The 24183-nt window shown below is 41.3% G+C and overlaps 2 protein-coding genes and 1 long non-coding RNA gene across 6 annotated transcripts; 1 reads left to right on the forward strand and 2 right to left on the reverse strand.

Annotated features, from left to right (window-relative positions):
• Positions 1 to 13963: 13963 nt before the first annotated feature.
• Positions 13964 to 21728, reverse strand: LOC105283389 (integrin beta-PS). Of its 4 annotated transcripts, none has more exons than XM_011346114.2 (15): positions 20953 to 21728; positions 20230 to 20434; positions 19929 to 20157; positions 19656 to 19752; positions 19214 to 19384; positions 18982 to 19080; positions 18725 to 18889; positions 18389 to 18547; positions 18184 to 18315; positions 17731 to 18033; positions 15650 to 15868; positions 15105 to 15218; positions 14814 to 15006; positions 14229 to 14368; positions 13964 to 14133 (listed from the first exon to the last, which is right to left on the reverse strand). In XM_011346114.2, exons 1-15 carry the CDS (start codon positions 21118 to 21120, stop codon positions 14065 to 14067), a joined length of 2463 nt encoding a protein of 820 aa, XP_011344416.2. In that variant the 5' UTR covers positions 21121 to 21728; the 3' UTR covers positions 13964 to 14064. The 4 variants fall into 4 exon arrangements, with proteins under 4 accessions (XP_011344416.2, XP_011344418.1, XP_026831325.1 ...); XM_011346116.3 differs by having other exon boundaries at positions 20230 to 20669; positions 20788 to 21070; XM_026975524.1 differs by having other exon boundaries at positions 20517 to 21069.
• A 398-nt stretch (positions 21729 to 22126) lies between these two features.
• Positions 22127 to 22596, reverse strand: LOC105283387. The gene is made up of 2 exons (XR_894669.1): positions 22507 to 22596; positions 22127 to 22420 (listed from the first exon to the last, which is right to left on the reverse strand). It is a non-coding gene; the product is annotated as an uncharacterized LOC105283387 (long non-coding RNA).
• LOC105283388 lies at positions 22200 to 22852 on the forward strand. The gene is made up of 2 exons (XM_011346113.3): positions 22200 to 22554; positions 22613 to 22852. The coding sequence occupies exons 1-2, from the start codon at positions 22234 to 22236 to the stop codon at positions 22682 to 22684; spliced, it is 393 nt and encodes a 130-aa protein (XP_011344415.1). The 5' UTR covers positions 22200 to 22233; the 3' UTR covers positions 22685 to 22852.
• Positions 22853 to 24183: the final 1331 nt, after the last annotated feature.

Raw genomic sequence — 24183 nt, forward strand, 5'->3', positions numbered from 1 at the left:
CACACCTTCGGATCCCCGCTGGGCGTTTAAAATCAATTTCGTACTTCGCATCCGTGGAGTATCTGCCGGATCTCCCTCTCTTCGCGAGGAAGCGCCTCTCTGTCGTCGGGTTGAAACAATTTCTGCATGTTAGAGCCACATTATCGTGAGTCACACATTTGCCCATTCTCGCGGAAGACGCAAACACCCAGAGATGGCGTTTTGCGCACGAATGCTTATGAACGTAAAGACGAAAAGGGAGAGATACTAGTCGTTAGATTTCGTTGTTTCTCATTAACATACGAGACTTGTATTAATATCGTGGATCTGCCGTGTATAATTTTAACGATTAATTTTTTTATCTTGTCTTTTTTCCATTAGAAGAAAGCGTAAGCTAGCGCTGCCCATGGCAGCGTGGCTCCTATTTCGTGTTTCGCGAACAACGCCGCCGGCGCACAGCGTTGGCTACCGAATGACGGGAGAAATTAATCAAAACAATCATCCTCGAGTCCCGGGGCGGCCGCCGAAGCCTGTCATTTACTCCCTCGGAACTCTTCCCTCTTCCACAGTCCTTTCGCACTCTCGTCGTCCAGTTCGACCGCTGCTATCCGGTAGCCGGTCGAAACGTCTTACGGCCTTTCGGGGAGAATCTACGAGACCGCCATAGCCCCGAGGATGAGACACGAGAATGAATTTCAAATTAAGGGATCGACCGTACCTACTGTGAGCGAAATTTCGGCTTGAATAGTAGCCATTCTCCCCGCAACAAAGAAAGATTCGATGGCGGGATAGAATATGGACTTTAATAAGAAGCTGGAAACTAACTGAAAACTAGAGAATTCAACATTTCCGAATCTTTCTTAAATATTTATATCATTTTAACCAATTTATAATTGAATTATAACGACTCGAGGAATTTGCGTATTTGTAGAGACTTTTCCTGTTAATTAATATCTTTTAAAATATTACTAATTGTTTCAGAAGTATTTTAATGTTCTGATACCATCATTCCGAGAACGAGTATGTTTTCTATGATTCCTAATGATCATGATGATCGTCAGTAACCAATTGCCGTTGTTTGGGTGAGATGCATCATCTCATTCTCACAAGTGATGCAGAAGGAAGAATCTCGCGGGAGAACCGTGCTTGGTAACAACAGTGTGTCCGTCATTCCGAGAGAAATTGCGATTGGGCCGATCATCCCGCGGCGGGGTAATTCGGTCTAATTCCGCGGCTGCCCGGCGATTTCGGCTATCTGGCCGTAATCGGCTGGGCCGAGCCTCGCGCGCCCAGCAACCGAGCCCATAATGGGATGGAATTAAGAGGAGACGTGCCCTTCGCTAATCTATTAATTCCTACATGCGAGATTACCCGCCTGGGCGTCGAGGGAAACGAGTTTTCACGAAACTGGTCGCGGCCGATATTCCGCACGACTATCCAGCATCTCGCACCTCTATACAGGATGTTTCATCCCGCGACAAACTGAAAAGGGAACCAAGTACTCACTCCACAAATCGCTTATAAGCTTGTAAAAAAGTCATGAATTTCTTTCTTACAAAGTTCTTTGTAAGTGCCTTTCAGACGCCTAAATTTAATCATCCAGCAAGATTGTCGTTGATAAAAGAGGAATGATATATTGGGGTACCAATTCGTTCTCTTAGGAACTGCCACTAGTGCTCTTTCCCCTTCTTCGTATTGCATCGAGGCACCTTTTAAGTGAGTATATCAACAAAACTCTCGAAAGCACTCAGTATCAACTCAGTTCGGCCACAGCTTAGGTCTACATCACATTCCCGGCGCTTCATATCTATAATCCGGCAACTGGCAGAGGCTCTCTCGCAAGAAGAGCGAATGAATCATTGGAGGAATGCGGACAGGTACGGGGACCGAGTCCCTTACCGTCCGAGGAGAATGAACATTTGTCCCGCATTCGCTTATCACCGCTACCTATGGCGTTCACCCCGCGTTGCAACGAGCGAAAGCATACATTTCCGGCACTCGAGAACCAAGAAAAAAGCAGATACGGAGAGAGAAGCAAAAGCAACATTGAATATTTGCATGGAGGACATGGATGATTCTGAAATTATTAATAGACACAAGAGAAGAATCCTTTTTTACTGCAAAAAAGGTACAGGGTGTCCCATGGGAAGTTGCTGAAAGTAAACGATTGGTTCTCTCCTCCATGACTTCAGAAAGGGTCTTACGGTTAACGGTCGTTCATCTGAGTGTCCGCAGTTTTATTCTGGTTGTGGTAGATGCAAGTCCGTGCGCGTCAAAATGAGTAATCTGACGACGGAAGAAAAGATTTATTTTGTCGAGTGCTTCTTTTCCAGAGGAAAAGTTTATAGCAATGCTTACAGGGGGTTTCGTACTAAATACGGAACACATAAAGTTAAGAGCGAAAACACGCTGAAAAGGTTAGAATTTATTATTTCTTTAAACGTATGGGTTACGTCACTCCATTTTTTGGCAATAAATCTGCATTAAAATAATGTTTTGTGTTATTTTTATCAGAATTATCGATAATTTTATGCAGTATGGAACTATCCAAGACCGTAGACATGATCTGCCAGGTCCTTCTGTGTCCGTAGCTGCAGAAGAAAACATTGAAGATATTAAGAAGTATTTTGAAGAGAATCCAAATTCTTCCATTCGGAAAGCTGCCCAAGCTCTTGAAATATCCAAAACAACGTTACACAGGATTTTAAAACATTTCCTGAAAATGCATCCCTATAAACTAACATCGCATCAATTGCTAACCAAACGCGCTATGACGAAACGTGTGGAATTCTGCAAGACGATAAATGGAATGTTTGAAGATGGAGAACTTGATGCAAAATTGATAATTTACACGGACGAAGCACATTTCTGGCTAAATGGTTATGTTAATAAACAAAATTATAGATTTTGGGGGTCGGAAAATCCCAACGTTTCCCTGGCTAAACCTTTACATCGACAAAAAATAACAGCATGGGCTGCGATCTCGGTAAAAGGAATTTATCTGCAATTCTTCGAATCAACAGTCACTGGTGAAAGTTACAAGCAGCTTCTCGAAACACAATTCTTCCCTCGTGCAAAAAAAAGAGGCCTGGTCAGAGGATTTCATTTCATGCAGGATGGAGCGACACCACATCGAACCCAGGAGGTCTTCGAAACAATCCATAAAGTTTATGGCAATCGAGTCATCGGTCTGGGATACCCCAAATTTGCCAGGGGGGGGGGGGCTAGAATGGCCACCGCCGGATTTAAATCCATGTGACTTCTTTCTTTGGGGATACATTAAGAACCATTGTTATGCCGGAAATCCAGAAACAGTGTCAGATTTAGTAGTAGCTATTAAAAAGGTCGTCAGCAACATTAAAGACGACATGTTAGAAAAAGTTTTCACAAGTTTTCGTAAAAGAATTGATTTTTGTACAAATTCAGATGGTGCACACTTTGAAAATATTTATCATTAGCTTACTTGATTATTAGCATATTTTTCATTAATAAAATAAACTGATATACAAACATTTTGCTAAATTTTATTTATACCCATTAAAAACTACAGACTTTCCTCTTTCCAACGCAATTTTTGTTTTTTCAATAACTGCATACGTTTAAAAATGACAGCTGAGTAGTTTCAGCAACTTCCCATGGGACACCCTGTATATTCTAAGATTGTTGTTTCTTGCAGAACGGATTAGAAGACGGAAATAAATGAGCTTTAACCATGACGTTAAATCAAGGTCTTTTCTTTGTCTTTTTCGTCTGAATGTCCATTGCACGCTCTAATTAGCCTCTCCTTTGCGCGCATGGATAAGAATTAAATAAAATATTCACTGCAAGTTATTTAAGAGTGTTTACCATGTTTAATGCCAGAGAGCAACAAGCATTAAGAGAAGATATCTGCTCCAATGTTTGTTCAGGCAAACTCAGCGGCAAAGTTTACTGAGTCCAATTGAAGGAAGGACTCTCGAGGCACCTCGTACGTTTCAACAGCTATTACTACTCATGCTAACGCAAAACGAGATTGCATGCGAGATTCCAGCGGCTTTTGCAAATATTTTGTCTTCGTCAGATCCATGCGCGTGTTCATCGACTGGTTTATTTGCACCCGCGTGCAAATGAAGCGCACCGAGTGACAGAATTGCCAGTAAGCAGGCCCAACCCGCCGAGCGACAATTTATAGACAATTTACAGCGTGTCGCTCTTCGAAAACGCGTTCGCGGCGTCGAATCGCTAATGAGTCGCGCTAAAACACGCAGCGTTATTGCCGCGAATCATTGCCGGCGTCTCGCCGCACGCTATTATCAGGCGGAGCCTTGTTGCCCGGGCCCGGCGCGGTTTTTCTTTATCGCCGGTTTACCGGGGCGCACGTACGCATCCCAGGAACAATAAAAGAGGTCTCGGCGACGGAATCGCGCTACACCCACGTCGTAAAGACTCGAACTGATTAAGCGCCATGGTGCGCCCCGGCGCGTTAATCTTCAACGCGGTCCACAGAGTAGAATCTCGAGAATCCGGCCAACGGAGACGATCGGGGAATCAGCGCGGTCTTCAATCGAGCATTTAGACGCCTCGTTATAAATTCTCGAAAAGTGCCCCGTACTTTTCTACGGAGAACGACAGATTCCTCCTGTCAGTCGAAGCTAGATAAGAGTCGATTCAGTCATTATTAAGATTCTTTTAAGATCTTATTAATTTAACTTTGAAAGTTAAAAGTCTCCATTTTCAATTACGTATGGTTGTCATTTAAAAATTATTGTCACCATGACGTGATTAAGAATTATTAAACGAAATTAATTTACAGCCTGGAGCCACCAGTAATGTCTTGGCCCGTCACTAAGTGTGTTTTACTCAAATTGAACTATGGTAATTAATGGTTAACGATGCGTGGCACCGATGAAGGTAAATACCGAGGAACGCGTCGCTGTCCCTCAACGGCATTCCGCGAGTATCAACTCGAGCGAGTGCTTATGCAGAAACGTGCTCGCGCAAGTAAAATTGCCGACATTTTTCAAGCACGAAACGAGCGATGGATAAGAGACAGAGCGGAGAGAAAAAGAGAGGACAGCGAGAAAGAGGGCGAAGGAGGAAGAGAGCATAGTATTTTCTTTTTCAAACCTGACGAGCATCAAGAACTCTCTCTCTCTCTCTCTCTCTCTCTCTCTTTCTCTCTGTCCCTGTCTCTGTCTTGCTCTTCTTGAAGAGCAGCAATGCCGGAGTACGGACAACGGATCCGGCGCTGACGCTCATTACGATGATTGGCAGATTCAATTAACGGCCGACCGGGCTCCACCGCGGCGAGGTCGCCCCGGCTTAACCTCGGCTAAATATTATTAATAATAATCAGCTCATTACCGGCTCCATTAATTATCCGTGCCGGGTACACGCGGGTAGCGCGCCTCCAGGAGCGCACCAGATTCGAGGGCCGCGTGCGCTCGTCGATATCCAGCCGAAATAAAACCCACCGGTGGTCCGGGGGGGCAGAACATTTCGACATTAACGCTCGCAGCACTTCAAGTCACGCTGCTGCACGCGGATCGGCACTCATAATTCGGCGTCCATTAAACCGCGGTCGTTATCGTCATACGGACGGCGATCGGTGATCAAACGTAGTTCCATTAGCGTGTGCTAAACGACTCAGAGGATGCAAGGCCATCATCAACACTGCGATGGCGGTGATCTACTTTGTCTGATCCATGAAATGCTTGATCCTCATTGTGAACGGGGAAAGCCGACTCACCCCATTCTATTAGAATTAAAACAAACTTTATCAATTCGGTCTGAGTTCAGATGTTCACGAGGTTGATTGGATTCACTTCAGTTGTTCGTCTTCCTGCAGTGTGCTACATAATTTTGCATGAAAAATGCAGAGGAGAGCACGTGAAAAGTTGTCGTTGGCGTCCCACGCAGGTGATACCGCGAAACTCACCCTTACGATGATTCTCCTAAAATGGGACGCGGGAGGCGGCGACGGGGGGACGGGTGGGGCGTGCAATATTAATCCATTTAACAAACTCATTATCGATGAGATATATCGGGCGTTTACCGTGTGCGGCGGCGGCGCGAACGCACTCCACCTATCCCGGGGGAACCCCGGCTATATTAGCGGGTTAGCACCCCTGTGGCTTGATTTACGAGCGCGCGCTAACGAGCCCCGGCCCGCATCAGCCACGAAGAGGAGGTGGTGCAGGACGATGCGGCAGCACTTGGGCGCGTTGAAGAGCACCGGCTTACAGCACAGCGCGGGTCATGGGCGTCGCTAAACTTTATTTGTCAAGATGACCGAAAAGGCAAAGCGAGGGAGAGCGACTTGTGACCACCGCTAATTTTGAAAAGCATAATACACTACGATTCTTTTAGCAATAATTTCTTAAAGAAATTTCAACTTTCAAGCATATCACATATTTACTAAAATTTTTGCTATAAGGAACTATAAAAAATTCTCTTACTTATTTCGTTTAATTCATAGATCCCTCTCTTTCTCTGTTATTACATCCTAAAATATAAAATAGACAAAAATATAATACTAAAATATAATAATAAAAAATATAAAAAAAATGTAATTACAGCACCACTTTTGTCTATTTTATATTTTAGGATGTAATAACAGAGAAAGAGGGGGATCTATGAATTAAACAAGATAAGTAAGAGAATTTTTTATAGTTCCTTATAGCAAAAATTCTAGTAAATATGTGATATGCTTGAAAGTTGAAATTTCTTTAAGAAATTATTGCTAAAAGAATCGTAGTGTATTATGCTTTTCAAAATTATTTGTTGAAAAATTTGAATAGTTACACTTATTGGAGTTGGAGTTACTCAAGAGATAACCGATTCGGTACATGCGATATGGAATACGCGTAAATGAGACATCAAGCGACTAATTTGATACATATCAACTCAGTACTATCCGGTATACACGGAAAATATTGTTAAAAAAATCTAATAGTAGTAAATTTCACTCCGATGCAGCGAAACTAAAAAAACAGACGACGTCTTAATCCTAGCACAATTAATACGTAGTTCACGTGCATCTCTAGTTTTAGAACCACATTTCACACTAGCAAATTTAGTGTGTCGGAAGTTATTTCGCAATAACACCGTTCTTCGTTTCGTCCATTAAACAGATGCAAAAAATGTATACTATCAGATTATTATATGTGCATACTCGGTATGAGACCATTAAAGGATAACAAGATACGTTCAGGATCACGAAGCAATTAATTCGGTCGACATATCAATTCTCCGCTCGGTACGAATTTATAAAGACGCTGCGATTTCCATTATTAGCGCTTAAACGCATCTCGCCGAGCCAAATTACACTCGCCGATCGGGCCGATGCGCGCTCGCGCGCATCGCGCACATGTATTTGTACATTCTTCCATTATCCTGTATCATTCGGACGCAACTCCGGCGCCGGACACACCCACGAGGTGTTAACCGCTTCTTGCACGCCCCAATTAACCGGGATCGATAAGTTCGGCGGAAGATATTTCCCCTTGATTGCGTCTCATTTCACCGGCCATATAAATCGGGAAAAAAATGAAATAGTATACGCGGCTTCTCTTCCCGCGTCACGACCACCTCGCAATAAAGAGTTCATCAGCGGATTCCCGCTTTGTCGTACTCGGAAATCGAGTTTCTTCTTCAGCGTGCCTCCGGAGGGGCACCTCCACGGCGGCGCCCATGATACGCCGCCGATACGTGGCGAACGGATGCATCGGTTGGCGAAAGAAAGGCGGACGAAAGGGGGTCTCCGTTCCGACAATATGCCGACTGGCTGGAAACATCGAAACGTCCGACACTGCCGGCCCCCGGCGGCCTGATTGGGCCGTATTTGGTTGTAATTAAGGCACCGGCGGCGGCCATTAGCGGATTGCGAAAACGAACAACATTGTCCGGCGCTCATTGCACGTAAATCAATTCGAGCATGTCCCCTGTCCTGTTCTCTTTCGGGGACCTTCTCGATCGGACTGCTTCTTGAGACTCTCCTTGGGCCTCTCGCTGCGCTAGGCGGAACTTCGTACATCGCGCCAGGACGTTGAGCAGAAAACTTTTCCTCTGCACGTTGACATTTTCCAAGCATTCTCGTTGCATTAACAAATTAAAAAATAAAAATTAAGCAACAGTATGTGTGGAATGATGTATCGCGATGTAGACATTATTCTGTGGGAGAGTTTCTTGTGATTTTCCAATTAATTAAGAAATTTGTTATTTACCTGCGTGGGGGTGGATTGTGCGTACTCGCATGCTCATGCCAATGGAAGAGCTGGCCAAAATTTATTTCGCCAAGTCAGCAAGGTGGTGTTGCACGAAATGCTGCTGCCGCATTGAGAGACGAGTATTGGCAACAATACCCCTCGCATAATTGGCGCTATGGGCGCCCGATGGGGCCACCTCGCACCGGTGCGGACCCGGAGGACTGCCGATGCAGGATGAAGAGATTTACAATGTTCCCGGCCGTAAAATAATCAATAAAATCTGCGCAATGTAAAGAAACGGACGTGCGGCGGTGATTTAGTATGCGGAGTCCCGCCGTCTCCCTTCTCACCGTTCTTTCCTCGGGGTAGTTTTCTGCGGTCCATCTTTAAGGCCCAACTATACGACGAAAGATGAGTTCTGAGAAAAATTTGGCTTGACTGAAGCTTAATATAGTGAAAAATCTGAGCCAATTAATATAATATCGTCTAGTATATTGTCAATAGTTGAGCAATATTGAGGAACTATCCAGCAAGAATTAATATCTATATTCTATAGAATAGAAAATTGTAGAAATAAAACAAGTCACTTTAATATTATGATTCCTCAAATGCACTGAGCTTTGTAGCATTGACATAGGAATATATGGACGGAGCCTTTTACGAGGGGAAGCTGAGATTAGCGGTAAGAGGAGAGGAGCACTGGCACTTCGTGTAACTTCGGCTGTTCGGGTATGTTCGGTTCCGCTAGTGATATATATATACAGGGTGTTTCCTAAGTAAGTAGACAAACTTAAGGAGGATATTCCTTGGCTTATTTTAAGAAGAAAAGGTCATATAAACATATGTCCTAAACTGCTTTGTTTTCCAAAACAAAGTACATCACTGTTTTCGTTCACTTTTCGTTTATTATAGAACAGTTTGTGTTATTGCAAATGAAACAAATGAAAAACAATAGTAACCAAAAAGAAAAATTATAACGAAAAAGAAAATAGTAACTAAAAAGAAAAATAATAACATCACAGTAACTGCTGAAAATGTCCACCTGCAGCCATGATACACGCCTCGACTCTCCTTTCCATTGATTGACGTACACGCTCAAAAATACCTGGAGTGTTACGTATTCTTTCACATCCATCTATTATGCGATTTCTGAGATCTTCTTCATTTTGAATAGGTGTAGCGTAAACTAAAGATTTAAGCTGTCCCCATAGAAAAAAATCTACTGGATTTAAGTCTGGGGATCTTGCAGGCCATAAATGGTTTGGTCTTTGAGTACCTCGTCCGATCCATCGATTGGCAAACTTCCTGTTCAAAAATTGACGAACTGCTAAGCTAAAGTGGGGTGGAGCACCATCATGCATAAACCACATTCTATTTCTGAGCATGAGTGGAATATCTTCCAAAGGTAGCTCATCTTCAAGAAAATGTAGATACGAAGCACCGTTAAGTCTCAAGGGAAGAAATACAGGACCAATCAAAAAATCACCAATAATTCCCACCCATACATTAAATGCAAATTGAACCTAAAAGTGAGATTCTAATATTGCATGTGGGTTTTCATCACACCAAAGATGGTTATTATGGAAATTTACGATAGCGTTTCTCGAGAAATTAGCCACCATCCCCACTCCATCCCCACCGCTGTTGACTCGTACTGCAAAAGCACGCTATCCGAAAAGTAAACGAAAACAGTGATGTACTTTTTTTGGAAAACAAAGCAGTTTAGGACATATATGTTTATATGACCTTTTCTTCTTAAAATAAGCCAAGGAATATCCTCCTTAAGTTTGTCTACTTACTTAGGAAACACCCTGTATGTACGATGAGTTATTGTGTTGTGTCGGAATGTAGCAATCGCATTAATGCAAAAAGGAAAAATTGGCAATAACGTATGAAAGAAAATAATGGTCCGAAAATTTCTTTTCATCTGTAAGTAAAACATACAATTGTAGGTTATACACAATGCCGGTAAAACGTTTCAGATATTGTTATGTGTTTATTATTATTTAAATTTATTATTATTGTGTTAAGAAAGAATTTTGGCTTGTTTATTATTATATTCATATGAGCAATTGTTCGATATATATATATTTCTTTTCCATGTCTCATTAAAAAAAAAATTTCAGAATTCTAACTTCCGGTCTGAAATTTTTTTTTAATAAGACATGGTATTTTTTATTACGGATTCGGATTCTACGCGAGAAAACATGCAACTTTTGTCTGAAACATTTTTTCGTATCTCTTTTAGTTTTTTAAAAAATCGACTGTATAAATTTAAATGGGCCACCCTGTATATATATATATATATAGTCAAATCGTATATATTAATATTAAATATATGAATTATAATAACAACTATAAATGAAAAACTGTTATCGAACAATTGTTTATATGAATATAATAATAAACACATAACAATATCTGAAACGTTTTACCGGCATTGTGTATAACCTACAATTGTATGTATTTTACTTACAGATGAAAAGAAATTTTCGGATCATTTTCTTTCATAAGTTGTTGCCAATTTTTCCTTTTTGCATTAATGCGATTGCTACATTCCGACACAACACAATAACTCATCGTACATGTAATTTCAGTATCATAACTTTACAAAACTTTATCAAGTATCATTCGGGCGATGTCGAGAACCGCCGAACTCGCCCGATTTGCCAGCAGTCTCTCCTTACCGCAGATCTCATAACCCCCCTTGCCTAAGTTCGTAGCATAGGCTCCGTCCATATATTCCTATGTCAATGCTTTATAGTTACAAAGATTATTCTCGTTGGTCAAAAAAGAAGATATATAGCATGTACGCCTTTTGGTCTGGGAATCAATTAGAGAAGAATTCGATGCGGGAGTCAATGGCACATTTTGAAAAAGCGCGTTGCCTCGTAATCGTGCGCTAATTCATCAACGCGGTCCATTTGCGAGTGTAAAGTCGTCCAAATGATCCCGCAGCTTCGCCACGCAGCTAATAGGCGTGGCTCTGGCTATTTCGAGCGGTGCGTATCTCGGTTTTACGAGACGCTAAAGGCACCGTGACTGATGGCGGAGCCAACTAACAAGCTCTCACGAATAAGACAAAGACGTCTGACAAATTTTGATTCTTGCTCATCTGTTGCATCTCTACAATATCATTAGGTATATTCGTACGAGACATTCATCCGCGATAATCCTTAAAAAAAGATTTCATTATAATCATTAGTGCAATGTTCTTAATAAATAATTCCTCAACATTTCCCCGAGAAGACTCTTATCCCTCTATCCTCCCGTATCTGGCGGCACTGCGAAATTTTCACTCACACTTGCGATTGTTAATAAAAATATAAATAAAAATAATACGAGCACGCCGAATGTGAGTAGCGCCTTAAATTTCCTATGGGAAATACAGCGTGATTCGCCGCGGGGTTTTGCGGCGGGAGCCGAGTATGGTGACGAATTTACGAGCTCCTTACGAGCAGAGGCCTGCCTTGTTCGTGAGCACGTAGCGGGCAATAAAGTATGAGGCCAGAGGATACTCGAAACAATCGGGCCGAGAGAGGGGGCAGGATCTATCTCGGCTCGAAGAGGCCCGGATCAAATTTAGAATTGATTTACGAGTGATCGCTCGCCGCGGCGCGACCCCCGTTTCACCCTTCGCGCAGCCGGGACGTCGCCCGCTCGATTTGCAGGGGGCAACGGTCGCTTCGGCAGTGAATTGGCGGATAAAATTGGGAAACCAACAGACGGGCGATACGCGCGCGTTATTACGCCGATCGGCGATCGGTTGATTTAGAATGCTCCGAAAGAGCCGGGACTATTAAAGCGTATTGGCAGATTTAAAGCTTCGAGGGGCCCTAAATGAGATAAGGATCTCCATTGTCGAAGGTGGATGCGAGTGAGAGATAATGAAACTTAAATCTCAAACTTTCTACGATAATTAAGAAGCCTCACGAGATCATTACGGGCAGAAATACTCGCCATTCTTTTTGCTTGAAGTTATAAATTGTCAATAATAGAAAATACGTTCTCTTTGATAACAAATATTTTAAAAAGTGATTGAAACCCAGCAAACACAGTCATATAACAATGATATTGCCACAATATAACAGAATGTAACACGCGATATAACATGTTCGTTACATGTAACGTATATGTTAGTTGTAATTTCCCACTCAAACGAAATTGCAGTAATATAACAATAATATAACGTGTTACTAAAATGTTACTTAAATGTTATATAAATGGAATATATATTATTTATTCTTTCTTCCTCTCTCTACAACCACAGGTGCATGTTTAATTTATTTTCTTAAACGTTATGTACAAGTTCGTACTTTCCTCTTATTTATTATTCGTTCAAAAATATACCACTTCATCGTAGAAATGGACTTACGATACAAGTTGTGCCCTGCCGTGATCACCGTTCCTATATATATTTTGTATTATATTTTCCATGCGAGAAACGAAGCCATCTACCGGACAACTCGACATCTGAATGTTAAAAATGATATATAACATAGACATAATATGCAAATATTACAGTTATACAATATCGCATATTTCAGTTATATTACTGTTATATTATTATAACCAATGTATAACAGAGCCATATAACAGTTTTATAACGCAGTTATATTGCAGTTACAAAGTAAATTATGCAACCTTAACATTAATAACATATAACAGTTGTTATATTACGTGTTACTTCTGTGTTATATAATAGTTATATTTTGCGTTTGCTGGGAATAATCTCATATTTGCAGAAAATACTTTAAAGGCTGCATGAATCTTCTCAAGCGACCGTTTGGATCGCTCATTGATGAAACCGCCATTGGTCGCGAACCGGTAGAAACAGCCTCACGATAATAGTAGGAAACGTTAAAAAATCTCGTCGTGAAACTCACGTTATTACATATCGCAATAAGTAGAGAAAGTAAGAAACACCGTGGCGGGGATGTGTTATTACGGACTTGAGAGCGAGAGAGAAATGTAGAAGAAAAGCAGAAAGAGAGAAAGAGGGAGGGAGATAGTGAGAAAGAGGAGGTGAAAGAGTCGTGAAGTCTTGTTCGTTTTTGCACGAGCGAGTTTCTCGCTGCCGATTGGCCGTTTTATTATGTGGCAATTAAACAACATGGTGCCCGACGCGACTCGTTCGATGTGTTTGCTTAGCGCGGCGCTAGTCGTCGGATCCGGGACATTCTCTGACCGGCATTGAAATCTCCGATTACACTCTCGTAAAGTACCTGCTTACGCATATAACAACCATATTTATATAATAAAACGTCAAGCATTTATATATTTATGTTCGCTTTTTATGAGCAAATGTGCAAGCGAATGTCTCTGAGACATCGAAGAATTTTTCCAAATACCGAGAGATCCTGAAATTCCTCGAGGGAACGTCCGAGTCGTTGAAGAGTTTTATTGAACACCGAGAAACTTCGAAATTCATCGTGGAAACCTGTGGAACGTCGAAAAATTTTCCTCGACACTAAAAGACTTTGATATTTTGCAGTAAGAACTTCTGGGACGTTAAACAATTGTTTTGAATATTGAGAAATTTATCATGAGAACTTCCGGATAGTCTAGAAGTTTTGCCAGGCATCGAAGAGTTTCAGAATTTGTTGAGAAATTTTCTGAAATATCGAGAAAGTCTGCTAGACCGAAGGACTCTTGAACATCGAGGAAGGTTTTTTAGATACCGAGAAACCCTGAAATTTGTCATGGCAGTCTGTAGAACAAATTGCTAAACAAATTGATTACACGAACGCGTAAGCAAATGAGCGAAGTATGGGACTTTCAAGATGTTCAAAGCGCCATTTTGGAGTTTCAATACACGAGGCACAATCGGCGTCATTTATTTTCATAGTTTATAATATCACAAGATCAGGATCTATAAAATTATTATAAATTACTCATTCTAAGTATTTCTGTCGAATGTCGGATTAGAGAAAGTCGACGTCGCTTGTTTGTAAAGTGGATTCTCCCCCTGAAACATATATTCGCATTGACGTTTCGGTAATCTCACTTATCATGTATTATACGGAAGAATCGGAAACAATGGCGAATTGCGCGGGGTCTTACCCTGTCCCATTTGGCGAGGGCGCGCTCCTTCTCAAACCTGACGTATTCTCTCCTGTCGTGGATCATCGTGACGATCTTCCAAATGAGGAGAATCAGGAAACCGATGATTACGGTGCTGACGACGACGCCCAGCGCAACACCTACAATAGGAGAAAGTGGATTCTAGTCTACCTTGTATTATATCTCTTCTCGCGCGCTCAATTGTATGTCAGCACGACCAACGCACAATGATATTATGTCGCTTTCCGTCATACTGTCAATCATAAATGTGAAATGCCCAGACAAGAGGGTAGAACAATCTTTGAGAAATATTTAGAACAAAAATCATTGAGGATATTCGATTCACAGTAGGTAATTGTTGACACTAACAACCGCACGGATGGCCATTCATCAATTACTTTTACAAAATTTTAATCATCCCGAGCAACATCCTGCTACACGAAATTAAATACTTTTTGAATTTTGTTAGACAGGATGTATAATCATGTGCTTTGACAGGGCAACGAGATGCATATTATGTATATCCTGACACGCACAATTAAAAATTTATAATAATATGTAATGATACGGCAAGGAAAATTATACCAAAAACGTTGATGGGCTTCGGACAGGTTTTCTCCTTCTCCGCTTGGATCTTGAAGATTTTGATATCTCCGCCTGTACCTTCTCTGTGATATTGATATTTAAAGACGAACGTGCAACCTGCATCACCGGGTGTTCGACATATGCGGGCGCCAGTCTGCTCGTCTTTCACAGGATCTTCTTCGACAACGTCGACCTATGGACGTAATAAACGTTGCCTCGTCGCAAATTATTAATCATCTTCGCGTGCAGCTTGCAAAGTTGATCTTATCGCATCACAAAGAAGCTACTAACCGTTTCGATTTCGTGTACGCACACGCACTTGCCGTTATTTGCGTACGGTCCTGTCTTGTGCACCGTACACTCCACGCAATTCTTCAGCTCTTCGCATCGTTGTCCTGGACACAACTAAACAATATATCGCCAGAAAATAATCATGTTACATCATTATATAATTATTTCATAATTATCAATACTTGTCACTCAAAATTCTGAATTTTAAAGCGCTAAATGTCGTTAGAATGATATTCTTTAAATATATATTATGCAATTATCGCAAAACTCAAATTAATTAAAAATAAATGTAGGTGATATTTCAGCAGCCAAGAGAACTAAACACTCGAATTGATTTTATTCTTGACTAGAAATCTTTGCAGATGTCTAATCTTAACAAACTTTAACCGCGAGCGCACGTATCGCAATGTGCCATATATTTAACGCTAAAATGTGTGTAATTAATTAGAATGAAAATTTCAGTAAAAATATCGCTTCTAGAATTTTTTCAGATCGATAAACGATTCCTCCGAGAATTCTTTGCATGGATTTTCCTTGGCACTCACAGGGCACTCCTCGCAGTATTGTCCAGAGTATCGGATGTTTTGCAGTTCTTGGCAATGGCAATTACCGCAGATGCAGCGACCGCGTCCGCTGCAAATTTCAGCGTTTCCGCCCGGCGGCATGCACGTGCTGTTGGTCTCCTTACAGTCGCACGTTTCGCCACTCCATTCCGGCAGGCAATTGCAGGTACCGCACTCGCACTTGCCGCGTCCGCCGCAGAGCTTAAACGGACAAAGGGAAGACGAGATCGGCGGGTGTAATGCAGTACAAAGGCGTGTAATTTGTCCTACCGCCCTTATAAACGGCGCCGCCGCTCCCGCTCGATCGCCGGGAGAATTGCCGCCGTGCAACTTCCGCGCGAATTCGTTAAAAGCGACTATCCAACCGAGAACGCGAAGAAGTACACAGGATAATGGATAACTTCCCTACCTTCCGTTTTGCACGTGTAATTCCTTATCGCCTTTAGCGTTAGTGTAATTCGTTGCGTACGAGTATCTTTCGGTGAATAATCTTAAGTCTAATTTTTATCACGAGATTTTAATACGTCATATTTCTGCTCGATATAATTACCCGAGACAATTTCTATTGTAATAAGTAAAATAACATTTATTACGTATTTTAAAATAAAACCATTTAATTTATTAGGGGTGTGATTTAGTTTTGAGGGTTTTTTTTGCTCAAAAACGCATGTATTTAAATATGATAATGAATGAATACCTTAATCAAAATATTTTCCTTCCTTTTCTATAACTTTTTCCCATCTTTCTGGCAAGAGATCGATTCCACCACGATAAAATCACTCTTCTTTTCAGTTGATCCATTCGTCGACGAATTTTCGCACTTTTTCCAAATTATGAAAGTGTGTATCCTCTAAAGCGTGTTGCATCCACCGGAACAAATAATAATCGCATGGAGAATACGCGGGGTGCGGTAAGACTTCCCATTCAAGCTCTAATAGTGTTTCTTTCACTGATAACGCAACGTGAGGTCGAGCGTTATCACGAAGAATCACTTTCCGTCGTTTACTCGCAATTGGTGGTCGTTTTTGGTCCAATGCTTGCTTCAACTTGTACAATTGGTGTCGATAACGATCAGCCGTGACAGTCTCATGCGGATTTAACAGCTCATAGTGCACTATCCCACCAAATACGGAGCATTACTTTTGAACCGTGAATATTGCGTCTCGGAGTGGATGTTGATGGTTCGCCTGGATCCACCCATGATTTTCTGCGTTTCGGATTATCAAAATAGATGCACTTTTCATGCCCAGTAACAATCCGAGACAAAAGACTCTTCTTTTTTTGCCTGGCGATCAACGAAATGCAAATGTTCAACCGGTTCGCAATGGCACTTTCCGATAATTCATGTCGAACCCATTTCCCTTCTTTCTGAATTTTTCCCATTTCATGTAAATGTTTCGTAACTGTTGTACGATCAACATTTAATGCTCTGGCAAGTTCTGAAGTGGATTCTGTTGGATTTTCGTGCAATAATGCTTGCAAATCTGCATTTTCAAGCTTTTTTGGTTGTCCCGAGCGTTCTTTGTCCTTCACATCAGTATGACCACTTTTAAAGCGTCTAAACCAGTATTCACACGTCTTAATTGATGGGGCAGAATCACCACAAGTTTCCACAAGAATTCTATAACCCTCAGCGGCAGTTTTCTTTTGATTAAAAAACAAAAGCAACGCATGTGGAAAATGCTGTTTCGGAAGTTGCATTTTTACGATGATATAATAAACACGACTGTTATTGCATCTATTGCTATAATGCTACTAAATGTGATGGATAATGTCAAGACTGTAAGAAACAACAGTTATCGGAAACAGCTATTGGAACAAACTGACACTACAGCCATCTGTTGCAAAACCCTCAAAACTAAATCACACTCCTAATACTTTGTTTTAGGCATTAGAAGTTATTAATCCTCTTTAGTTAGAGCTGAACTAAGTTTTCATTGAAGAAAACACTAAGATTTCATCCTCTACTGTCACTTTAAATATCACACGAGACACGAGGATATTTTGGAAGAATGGTATTATATTGTTATCTATCCAATCTCTTCAGATCGAGAACTACTTACCTGGCCACCGCTGCGTTTGCACGAGAAGTTGTCGCACTCGCAATACTTGCCGTAGAACATTTCCTGCGGATTGTGCGGCCGTTTGTCGCAGTCGCAGACGCCGCACTTGCATGTGCCGCGGCCGCTGCAGATCTCGGTGGTCTGATTGTCTGGTTTGCAGTCGGCCATCGAGATCAAGTTTCCGGCGCCCATCTCATTCCCCTCGCACTCGCACTGCTTGCCGTAAAAACCAGGATTGCAGGAACAAATGCCGCACATGGACGTGCCACTCTCCTTGCACTCCGTAGCGTTTGGTCGAAATCCCTGTTTAATGAATGGCAGTTTGAAATCCGATACGCGATAAAATGGTCAATTAATTGTATGCAAAATGCAGAAATATCGTATTGTTAAAGGCATCACGATAAGTTTTTACTTTTGCTATTAGCAAAATTTTTCATGTAAAGTACTATGTACCGGATGTCCTTGTCTCTCACACGGGCAATCGCAGATCATCTCCAAATCGATGATCAAGCTCTCGTTCAAGCCACGGGGTTTGATCTCCACGGTTTGACGCCAATCCTTCGGATCCTTGGGACATTCCACAACCTGGTTTCGGATTAAACTATTAATAATCAATTATTTCGAATCAACGAAGCTGTTGGTTAATTAATTCATATACCTTGAGCACGATTTCAAACTCGATAACATTGCCTGTACGAATTCCATCGCATTGCCGCCGTTCTAACAATTCTCCCGTCTTGTTCAAACATCGAGAGAAATATTTAATGTCGAGCACCTTTGGTGCCGTGTCAATCAGCACCACCGAGTCCACTAATTTCTATAAATCATCGAGTCTTGTGACATATACTAGATAAAACTACGTTAAAATTAATAATTACTTATCAGAAAAATTTATATACAAGAGAATTTCATATAAAATGTGTAATGCGTATAAAAAAATTATATATGCAAATATGCATGATTATTTATAACAAGTATTATAATAATATCTTACTTCATACTCCTTCTTCACTAAGTCGGCAACGTTTTTCGAGTCTTTTCTCAAAGTTCCTGTGGACGATCCACTGATACGCCGACTCAATCGCTGATAGGTTCCATTCTTGTGATCAGGCACGGCGAATATAATGCTCATGTCGTATTCACGCGCTTTTCTGTTCAGCTGGACGAGCAAAGAAATTTCAGCTAATTAAATTGATTCATCTTACATTTCTCATATAAGTAGGACCCGCGCGAAAAGAAAATTTCGTCCACCTGGGAGATCGACGGGTAATCCTGTAGAAGTGAGTGAGAGTAAAATCCGCTCTCGTCCAAGTGGCATAAGCAGTCATTCGGCTCGATTATCCCTGCAAGCTGAGAAATCGTGAATCTTTTCATCTCGCAGTTGCGGCTCTCATATATACTCGGCTACGATCGGTTTGCATTTCAAATGGGCTATCTCGCCCGAAGCACGACCGGGGCTTCGCATGATTCACGATCAACGTACTTTACCGTCGCCGGCGATATGGAACACCGCGTCGGTCGAGAACACGATAAGGTGACGTGCTTTTTGGCGCCAGCCGATTTTCTTGGTGCATACCATGACCTGCATCATCGCGTCCAGCCCGCCTTCGGGACCGTCCAAATTGCCCGATATCGGCGCCGCTTGTACCTGGTCCTAAAATACAGTAAATTATTGTCTCTAACAGAACATTAGGAAGCCACCCAGCTAACAATGTCTAATTGAACCAACAACGTTGTCTGGCAAAACTCAGTTATTGCAAGGGACAAAAAATATTTGACATGTTTATTTAATTATAATTTCGAAAGAATTTTACCGTTTGCTTGCATTTATTTCGATACTGCTATTAAGAAATTAATCGATAAAGTTAACTAGTACAAAAATTTATTTTTCTTTATTTAAATTATCTTTGCACGGCAATAATTACCTTAAATAGAGTGACATTCTCTGTAAGAGGCATCTGATTTTTATAATTGTAGGGTGGTGCACATTTTCCAATGTCCAACGTGCAGGGAGACTCCAATCTAATATAAAAAAGTCAATCAAATAATAAACAAATCTTTCTTGTCACTTTCTGACAACTTTTCTTCTTTATAAAAATCTCGATGGCTATAATTATTTCTTTATTTTTAATCCAAAGCTTATTGAATTATCTATATTCATATAAGATAGTTGATATAATGAGTATATACGTAATTACTTATCAGGCTGCGTGTTAGTCATCGGTAAAATGACCTTGTCTACGAAACTGCCGAAACCGATGCGGAAATTCGACGTGAGGTTTAGCATGGTCTCCGCCAATAGCGATCCGAGTTCCGACAGATCATTTCTGTACGGCTCCATGGATGCAGACAAATCCATGAGATAATACAAATCCACGGGGTAATCCTCGGCTTGGCTGTATCTCAGCGTCAGGCGATGTTCCTCTCCTATTTAATGTTTAAGATAAATATTGCAAAGCAGAAAATGTGAAATCTTAATTTGACCAATTTTTCTCTCACCTCGCCTGAGACGCAACTGCATCCTTTGGGGTTGGACTTGCACTGAGTTCTTCTTGTCGGAGGACAACGGTAGATCCTCGAGAGTCTCCTCCGTATTATTATAATACACAACGTCCGATTCTGGACACCAAGAACGGCCTTCCTTCAAATATGTCTCTCTCGATACGCAACGTAGTAAAGGAACGCTCGTATTCTGCCCGGATGCCTTGCAAAGTAGGGAAGGAAAAATTATCAGGTATACCTTGACTAAATTCTGATATACAACAAACCTAACTAAAGCCAAGCACCTTTTTTCTTTAACATACTTGGCGCTACAAAGCACGCTATTATTTATCATAACTGAAGCATTTAGATGCACTCCTCGACCTTTCTCGTAAAACCGTGAGACTGCATGAATTCCATTCAATCACAAGTGGCATTCTTTTTTCAGATGTGCGTTACTAGAAATATTGTTTCATCAATCATTAGAGATTAACAAAGAAAAGAAAAAAAAACAGCATTCGTTATGTTAAACACATGCGAGTACGAAACATGAGTCACGATAGCACGAGTGCGCACGGGATGAATCACCAGCAGTGGAGCGAGGACGTCGTCGCCGGGTCCGAGGCAAACGAAAAGGCGTAGTCGCAGGTGCGCGCACATCCTCTCGCCCTCTGCCGCGGATTTCGCTCCAGCGAGAGAGCGAGATCCACTCGTTAACGGTGCTTAATAAATATTCATTACCGTCATGGAGCACCATGCACAGCGCGGTGCTTGCAGGCAGCTCGCGCAGCTCTGCTGGGACTCGCAAACCGCCTCCCGGTCCCGGATGCGCCGCGCGGATACGGGCGCGAGGTGCTGCATCGCCATCAGGAACAGAAAGAAGCACCCCGTCGTCCAGCAGCGTGTCATTATTTCGCCGTTAACGCCAACGTGCCTTTGACGACGACGAGGCGACGCGCGACGCGCCAAACGCCCGCGATCCGAGAGGATACTGCGGCATCCCGCGGAAATGACTCCACGATAAAACCACGGCGCGGTACTGCGTCATTAAGTAATCGCACGTTCCGTCTTCCTCCTGCGGCGTTAATTATATCCCGGACCCGATGCGATCGAGTTTTCCAGAACAGCAAGCCTAATTCGACTGTAAATTCGACTAAATTTCGTTGAAAGTTATTCGCTCGCATTGAGCGCGTATACTTCGCGCACCAAGGGATGAAGAACGAGAAAATAGGAATGAAGGGGAAGCAAGTTTTTTATAAAAATCTCATACATGGATATGAATATGTTTGTATCTATATATTTAAAAAGTTATCAATTATATTACATTATTATCATAAGTAATTTGGAAATATAAATATTGTATGCAAATTATTAAATTATTCAATAAAAATTACACTCGAAAATTGTATTCATGTATGTCCTGTGTTAGATTTAGAATTTTCTACATCATTATTTTATATGAATGCACTATAGTATATGCATATACAGGGTGTTTCCTAAGTAAGTAGACAAACTTAAGGAGGATATTCCTTGGCTTATTTTAAGAAGGAAAGGTCATATAAACATATGTCCTAAACTGCTTTGTTTTCCAAAAAAAGTACAGCAATGCAGTATCATGGCTGCAGGTGGACATTTTCAGCAGTTACTGTGATGTTATTATTTTTCTTTTTAGTTACTACTTTCTTTTTCGTTATAATTTTTCTTTTTGGCTACTATTGTTTTTCACTTGTTTCATTTGCAATAACACAAACTGTTCTATAATAAACGAAAAGTGAACGAAAACAGTGATGTACTTTTTTTGGAAAACAAAGCAGTTTAGGACATATGTTTATATGACCTTTTCTTCTTAAAATAAGCCAAGGAATATCCTCCTTAAGTTTGTCTACTTACTTAGGAAACACCCTGTATATCTTTAGTACCTATCAAAAATGTTTGTGTAGTATTTATTTCTTTATATTTTAAATTTCAATATATTCAATATCGCATTTCTCATTATTCAAATTTAAGTTTTAAAAGACCATTATGATGCCATCTGGCAGTTCAACAGCACATTATCAGCGTTTAGCCTCACCAGTCCGTCGACAGATGGCACGTAAGATACAAAGAAATTTCGCAGCGTTTCCTCGTGAAGGGCGCGCGTTCCCGTCGCATCGGCGAGGTAGAAAACTGGAGCGCTGCAATGGTCCCAACTCATCGTCGTTGCAAACAGCTTCCGTTATAGAACATAGAGCGCAAGTAGAGGAGGGGGCAGGGGGGCGTATCGCGGAGTGGCTTGTTCGTCAGGTGACGGAGTACTTTTTCGAGGCAAACCGTGATATGCCGTCCCGTCTTTCCCGCGGCTGGGTATGCGATACGATCTTCTTCTTCTTCTTAGTGTTCCATGGCACCCGATCCCTTTCAGGTTCGATATGGCCAGCAGCAAAGTTGCGCGGTGACTCGGACCCAGTCAGGTTGTCCAACGTACAGTTGTTGAATTGACTGCGCGCGGAATAAGAAGGGGAAGGATTAAGGAAACAGTTGGGCAGATTTGAAAAATGCAACTAAAAGCCGGCATAACTTGGCGGGTGGATCATGCAGCAAAGGAGTTATGTCATTAAAAATACGATGATACTGAGGCTGAATAAAAGCAATCAAAAACAAAGCTCTATCTCGGTATAACGGACGATGCAAAATCACATGGTTCATATCCCGACGTATACGCGATACGATGACCGGTTATCGGGATGCTCATGCACGTCGAGGGACCAAACGTTGAGCGAAGGTGGCTCGAAGTGGGATTCGTGGTCGCGCGGCATGCGCCGCACATGCGTGGAAATCTAGTGTCTTTTTTCATGGAGGCGGTGGGTTGGGATCCCGCGTGCCACGCGGCGGGCTTTGTTGGTACGATTGCCGGGGCTTGCCGCGGGGCGTGTGGGGTCTCGGCTATGTCGTAGCAGAGAGAAACCTGAGAGGGGCCGGGCCGTCGTTTTTCTTGTAACCGTATTACCAGAGAGAAGCCTGAGAGCGGTCACGCTCGCGTTTTAACTGTAACGCCTCAAACGTGGACATTGAAGTGATTGAAGTGATTCTGTCTTTATTGCTCACTGAATATTGAATAAAGATAGAATGACGCCGCGAGCGTTGGGAGCGTCAAGTGGAACGCATATGTCCACGTTTGAGCGTTACAGTTAAAACGCGAGCGTGACCGCTCTCAGGCTTCTCTCTGGTATTACGCTCCCGTACAGTGGCGCCAACTGGATCCATCTTAGAGCCGGCGGAACTACATGCCAGATCCACTTTCAGTTCGTGTGGTAAAACGACGGTTGATTCATGTTCACGATAGATCCATAATTGTGGATCTCAAAAGTACGGAATATTGTGGAATATTTATCAATGTTGTATTACATATTATTAACGCGTGATCTTTTTTCATTGTAGTATATATTATAGACGCATATATATATATATGGTCGTTTTAAATATGATATTAAGATATTTATTATTAGCCAATGAAATAGTATAGTATGTATGTTTATATTTATATATATTTATATTGCTGTGTATATAATATATACTAAAATGAAAAAAGATCACGCACTAATAATATGTAATACAACATTAATAAATATTCCACAATATTCTGTACTTTTGAGATATAATGAGTGGCAGCCACAACTTTTTTGAGCTAACTGAAGCTGAAATAATTATATATACAATTATATATATATATATATATATGTATATATAATTGTATAATTATTTCCACTTCAGTTAGCTGAAAAAAGTTGTGGCCGTCTATCATTATTTATTAAAATGTTATTAACGAAATACGTTTAACGAATACAATATTATCTTTCAAACCATGTACAATTTAATACGTTATAAAATTCGTAGTACATTTATTTATTCTTATATATTTGCCATTATATTAAAAACAAAATAAAAATCTGTTTATAATTATTATATTTTTATTACAGTGCCGAAATAGAAATT

The sequence above is a fragment of the Ooceraea biroi genome, chromosome 2 (genome assembly GCF_003672135.1).
Source record: "Ooceraea biroi isolate clonal line C1 chromosome 2, Obir_v5.4, whole genome shotgun sequence".
Taxonomy (NCBI): Eukaryota; Metazoa; Arthropoda; class Insecta; order Hymenoptera; family Formicidae; genus Ooceraea; species Ooceraea biroi.